A 6,000-nucleotide genomic window follows, 5' to 3' on the forward strand; every position below is an offset into this window, starting at 1 on the left:
CGGATGGGGCCGGCCAACCTCCCATCGCGATCAAGAGTGGGCTGCACAGAGCCTGGGCCCTTCCTGGCAGCCCCGAGTCCCTGGGGTTGAGAATCTGATGGCCCTGCCCAGAGAGTAGGCACCTGACCGGCAGGAACAGGGACCACAGGCCTCCAGGGAGCACCGCAGAGTTGGCAAGGAGAGGAGAGGGCCTGTGGAGGCGGGAGGAGGTGAAGCCAGTGGACATCAGCCCAGAATCCAGCCCTTCCCCCTAGAGGCAGCGGGCCCTCAACCCAGAACCCCAGCCCGAATCGGAAGAGCCCAAGGGAAGCTTCAGGGAGCTCTATGCAGAGCTGCGCATTGAGAACAAGAGACTTCGTGAGGCCCTGACCAAGACCACGCTGCTGGCTGGCGCAGCTCAAGGTAGAGCTGGAGTGTGCCATGCAGAGGCAGGAGTGCTTTGCAGAGAGGCCGGCCCTCCTGGAGCTGGAGAGATTTGAGTGCAGCGCCCTGGAGCACAAGGCTGCTGAGCTGAAAGAGGAGCTGAAGGGCCTGTCCAGCCTCCAGGCTGACAATCAATGCCTCAAGGACGAGAACACAGCCCTGATCCGTGTCATCAGCCAACTGTCCAAATGACCCCAGATGACTTGCCCCTGCACCCGCATTTATACAGCTGCTTCTGCCACACGCACCCCTCCCCGTGTGAACACGAGTGACAGGGCTGCCGGGGAGTCTCTGAGAAGCCATAACCTCCCCTCGGGACCTCCAGGCTGGGAGGGGAGGACAGAGCACCCAGGAGCCAATGGGGCCATTGAGGCCAGGATGGAGAAGGAGGGCTGAGCCAGGCATGGGGACCAGGGCTGTAGGCAGGACCAGGAAGGAGCCAAGGACCAGGAAGGTCCAGGACCAGTAGCCAGGACCAGAGTGGCCACCTGGAAGTTCCCTCTCATGTTTGCTGCCACCAGTCACCCCTTCCGCCCTGAGCAGGGATCCAAGAATGTGCCAAGCATCCCACTGGCCTGGGCCGGGTGGGCCTGTATATAGGGTCCGTGTGCAATACGGAGGAATGTCTTCTATTTTTTACTGCCCCCTCCCCAATGCAGTTGGGAGCGATCAGGCCAGCAGGGGAGTGATTAGGCGTCGATCAGGCCGTCAAGGGAGTGGTTAGGGGGCAATCAGGCTGGCCGGCAGAAGCAGTTAGGGGCAATCAGGCAGGCAGGCAGGTGAATGGTTAGGAGCCAGCGGTCCCGGATTATGAGAGGGATGTCCCAGATTGGAGAGGGTGCAGGCCGGGCTGAGGGACAACCCTGCCCTCGGGCTCTCTCAGGCCCGGTGCTCACTATTTGAATCACACAGGATTTTTTATTTAAATGCATGAAATGAAAATGGTATCTTTGAAAAATAGGTATATTCTTCTAGAAATCAAAACTACATAATTTAATATAAATTGTTAAGGATTTGAGTATGAATTTCTGTGTAGTATATATGTGTTTACTTAAATTTATAAATACATATATATATACTAGAGGCCCGGTGCACAAAAATTTGTGCACTTGTGGGGGGGGGGTCCCTCAGCCCGGCCTGTGCCCTCTCGCAGTCTGGGGCCCCCTCGGGGGATGACCACCTGCTGGCTTAGGCCTGCTCCCCAGGGGATTGGGCCTAAGATGGCAGTCAGACATCCCTCTGGCAGCCCGGCAGCCCTCGGGGAATGTCTACTTGCCAGCGGGGAGCAGACCTAAGCTGCAGTCAGACATCCTTAGCGCTGCTGAGGAGGCAGGAGAGGCTCCCACCACCACCGCTGTACTGGCAGCCATCAGCCTGGCTTGTGGCTGAGCAGAGCTCCCCCATGTGGGAGCGCACTGACCACCAGAGGGCAGCTCCTGCATTGAGCGTCTGCCCCCTGGTGGTCAGTGTGTGTCATAGTGACCAGTTATTCCCAGTCTTTCTGCTGTTATGGTCAGTTTGCATATTACCCTTTTACTATATAGCAGGGGTCCTCAAACTTTTTAAACAGGGGGCCAGTTCACTGTCCCTCAGACCGTTGGAGGGCCGGACTATAGTTGAAAAAAAAACTATGAACAAATTTCTATGCACACTGCACATATCTTATTTTGAAGTAAAAAAACGGGAACAAATACAAACAAATACAATATTTGTATTTGCATGTGGCCTGCGGGCCGTAGTTTGAGGACCCCTGCTATATAGGATAGAGGCCTGGTGCACAGGTGGGGGCCGGCTGGTTTGCCTTGAAGGGTGTCCCGGATCAGGGTGGGGGTCCCACTTGGGTGCCTGGCCAGCCTGGGTGAGGGGCTGATGGCTGTTTGCAGCTGGTCACACCCCCGTCAGGGTGGGGGTCCCCACTGGGGTGCCTGGCCAGCCTGGGTGAGAGGCTGATGGCTGTTTTCAGGCTGGCCACACCCCCTTTAGGGTGGGGGTCCCCACTGGGGTGCCTGGCCAGTCTGGGTGAGGGGCTGAGGGCCGTTTTCAGGCTGGTGGGGACTGAAGCTCCCAGCCTCTCCTTTTTTTTCTTTTCTTTTTTTTTCTGGGATTTATTTACCTTCTATAATTGAAACATTGTTGCCGTCACTGGCACTCCCAGCTCTGAGGCCGTGGCCAGCTGAAAGCAGGTATATGGAGTTTGTTTAGCTTCTATAATTGAAACATTGTTGCTTTTGGGCTCAGAGCAGGCGGGGAACCTTGGCTTCCTCCATCACTGGAGCAAGGAAGCCTCCTGCTCACTTCAGCTGCATGGCTGCCGGCTGCCATCTTTGTTGGCAGTTATTTTGCGTATCGCCCTGATTAGCTGATGGGAAGCATAACAGAGGTGCGGTTAATTACCCTTTTTGTCTTTTATTAGATAGGATACTTTAAAAATATATATTATTATTGATTTCAGAGAGGGAGAGGGAGCTGGACAGAGATAGAAAGAAACATCAGTGATGAGAGAGAATTATGCCTTTTGCATACCCTATACTGGGGATGGAGCCCACAACCCAGGCATGTGCCCTGACCGGGGATCAAACCATGACCTCCTGGTTCATAGGTCAACTGAGCCTCACTGGCCAGGCTATATATACTTTTAACTTACATTGTAAATTCATTTATGAAAGGGTAGAACTATGAAAACATAATTCTTTTAATATGTCTTTTTTATTATTATTAAAAGTTGTTAGTACCCATTATATGCAGGTAGTAAAGTTTACTTTGACAAAGTGACATCTTTTTTAAAATGTGTATTTATGAACATTTGAAATATGAAAAATATATATCTTTTTAATGCCAAATTTAGTATTATACTAAACAACTCTACTTTTCTCTTTCCCCAGGATATTATTGCTGGATTCCTATATACCATTTTAATCTTAGCTATCTTCTATCCATTTGTGGACCTGATCGACAACTTCAACCAAACTCACAAATATGCTCCATTAATCATCATTGGGCTTCACTTTGCCTTGGGGATCTTTTCCTTCACTCTTGACACCTGGAGTACATCCCGAGGAGACACAGCTGAGATTCTAGGAAGTGGTGCTGGCATTGCATGTGGCTCCCATGTTACCTATAACATGGGCCTAATGTTAGATCCTCCTCTGGATGCGTTACCTTTAGTTAGGCCCCCCATTACTGTGACTCTCCTTGGAAAAGCCATGTTGCGTATCCTTGTGGGGATGGTATTTGTACTACTAGTCAGAATAATAATGAAAAAGCTCACCATTCCTTTAGCCTGTAAAATCTTCAATATACCATGTGATGATGTTCGAAAAGCGAGACAGCACATGGAAGTTGAACTCCCTTATCGGTACATTACCTATGGAATGGTTGGTTTCTCTATCGCATTTTTGGCTCCTTATATATTTTCCTTTATTGGTATCTCTTGATAGAGAAATATTGTTTACGATAAGAAAGAAGGGTATCAGTTACTGATCTCTAAAAATATATTCTAGTTAAAAGCCAAATCAGAGTTAGGCTTTTGCAGGAATTTAACTTAAATAATTAAGTAAATTCATGAGTTCGTGCATTTTACCATTGCACATCCAGATATTGTTTAGGTGAGCTGAGCTATTTCAACACTGAAAAAATGATTAGTATTCATTTAGACTGTTCATGTAATATTTGGAGAGTTTTGTGCTGTTATGGATTCAAGATATAATATATATTAAGATACATAATATACAATTATGTATCTAATATATGTTATATATAAAATAATATAGCTACATTTTTAAACTGGGGGGGTGTATTATAAAGTCAATAATAAATATGCAAACAGTTGTGCCTGTGTATTTGGACTTAATACAGGCATGTTCTTATTACAGATATATTTAATGTTTACTTACTATGGGAGCCATTTCCTAATTAATGCATAATTACTAGACCAGAATTCATATGCTACCACATATTAATTTATGCCTCATTTTACACTGCCATCATGTTACCCATGATGTTAAATATGGGAGGCATTTTATTGGACCAAATTTTCAGAAAAATTAGTTTTTGGATTCCTTTTTCCCCCCAGTTCTGTACTGTCTTGAATGTACTTTATTTGCAATTGTTCCGAACATCAGTTTAATAATTCAGGTACTGAATTTTATTGCTTGCTAATTGTGCCTTTCTGTTTGCCGTATAAGAAATGCCATGTATACTGTGATATAAAAATAAGATGCTAACTTAATCTTAACTTACATGTAATCAGGCAAATATTTTTAAAATATGTTAAGCTAACAGGGCTAGAAGTAAAACACCCTCAATTCTTTAGCCTTTGTTTAGAAAGAAATGTGGAATGGGCTAAACCTTCTCGCTAATTTATTGGGAAACTAAATGGACAAATATTTCCATTTTTGTAAGTATTTTTCTGTGCACTGTAAGTTATAGGAATAAGATATATTTTTTGTACATTGTCTTGATTGTTTATACTACAGGTAGATGTTTCCAGTTAATGGAAAAGTAATTGAAATTTATAGATGGGACAATGCACAAGCTTCAGATATAAACAAACCATTTTTCTAAATTATTTGGAAAGGACTGGGTGTGGCGGTTACCTTTTAATACTGACTTATTAGTTACTTAAGGTAAATTATAAAATCAAAAAGTATCAGTATTTAGATCCTATTTTTTTTTTCAAATTTTCAGAGGAAAATTTGGTATAGTATTAAACTATTCTTTATTCTGTCTGTGCCTTTATATTTTTGAAGTGTAATTATAATTAGGTTAACATTATGTTTATTTGTAGTAAGTTTTTCATAAAGAAGAAAGTTAACTTTCCATAAATGAGCATCAGGTATGGAATTACTTTAGTGCAATATCTGATTATCCAGAAGTATCCTTTCAGATGTTTCTATTTTGGGCAGCATAACTATTAAAGCTCATATTTTTATAATTCTGATTGAGAATTTAGAGACATGGTAATTTTTACCAATACTGAATCTGATCACTTTAAATAAAGCAACCAAATTTGGGACCTTTATCTATTAATAGGCAACCAATGCACTTGGGAACATATTGCTATGTTGGAAAACATTCAAAGAACTTTTCATTCAAAATGTGTTTAATGAATCAAATTTTAGGGACTATTTCCTATAATTTGGGTCCATGCTATCTTATTAATTTTTATATCTAGCTTTAAAGTTATTTGAAAATATTCCATTTCTTTTTGTTTTATTATTTTCTGTTCTATGATAGTTCCATGCTAAATATATTTAAAAATAAAAGCCAAATTCAGGTTGCAGGCTGTTTTGTTTTGTTTGCCTTCTATACATTTGTCTCGGTATTATCTGGTAGAGATTTATAAAATATGTTTAGAGTTTTCAATTCCAGTAGGCTTTCCCTCTGAAGCATTTTATTCAAAATCAGCATGTTGTTTTCAGTAATAGAAGACTTTGAAGTAATTCTTTAAGGTTGAAGTTGACTTTGGGCTCCATTTATGATCATTTTGACATTGTACTTTTAATAAAAAGTTTCATAATACTTCTTTGAAAAACTCATGTATAAAACATGTTTCAGTAAAATCTGTGGCTAACAGTA

The 6,000-nt window shown here is 43.1% G+C and overlaps 1 protein-coding gene across 2 annotated transcripts in view; it reads left to right on the top strand.

The window, feature by feature from the left end:
* The window catches only part of SGPP1 (sphingosine-1-phosphate phosphatase 1), a 38,927-nt gene extending 33,225 nt beyond the window's left edge, over positions 1-5,702 (top strand). For both annotated transcript variants that reach the window (XM_059694005.1, XM_059693997.1), the window contains one exon: positions 3,306-5,702. In XM_059694005.1, the coding sequence (XP_059549988.1) occupies positions 3,306-3,857 (552 nt within the window). In that variant the 3' untranslated portion in view covers positions 3,858-5,702. The remainder of the gene's footprint in view (positions 1-3,305) is intronic.
* Positions 5,703-6,000: the final 298 nt, after the last annotated feature.

This window comes from Myotis daubentonii, chromosome 1 (assembly GCF_963259705.1).
Source record: "Myotis daubentonii chromosome 1, mMyoDau2.1, whole genome shotgun sequence".
Classification (NCBI taxonomy): domain Eukaryota; kingdom Metazoa; phylum Chordata; class Mammalia; order Chiroptera; family Vespertilionidae; genus Myotis; species Myotis daubentonii.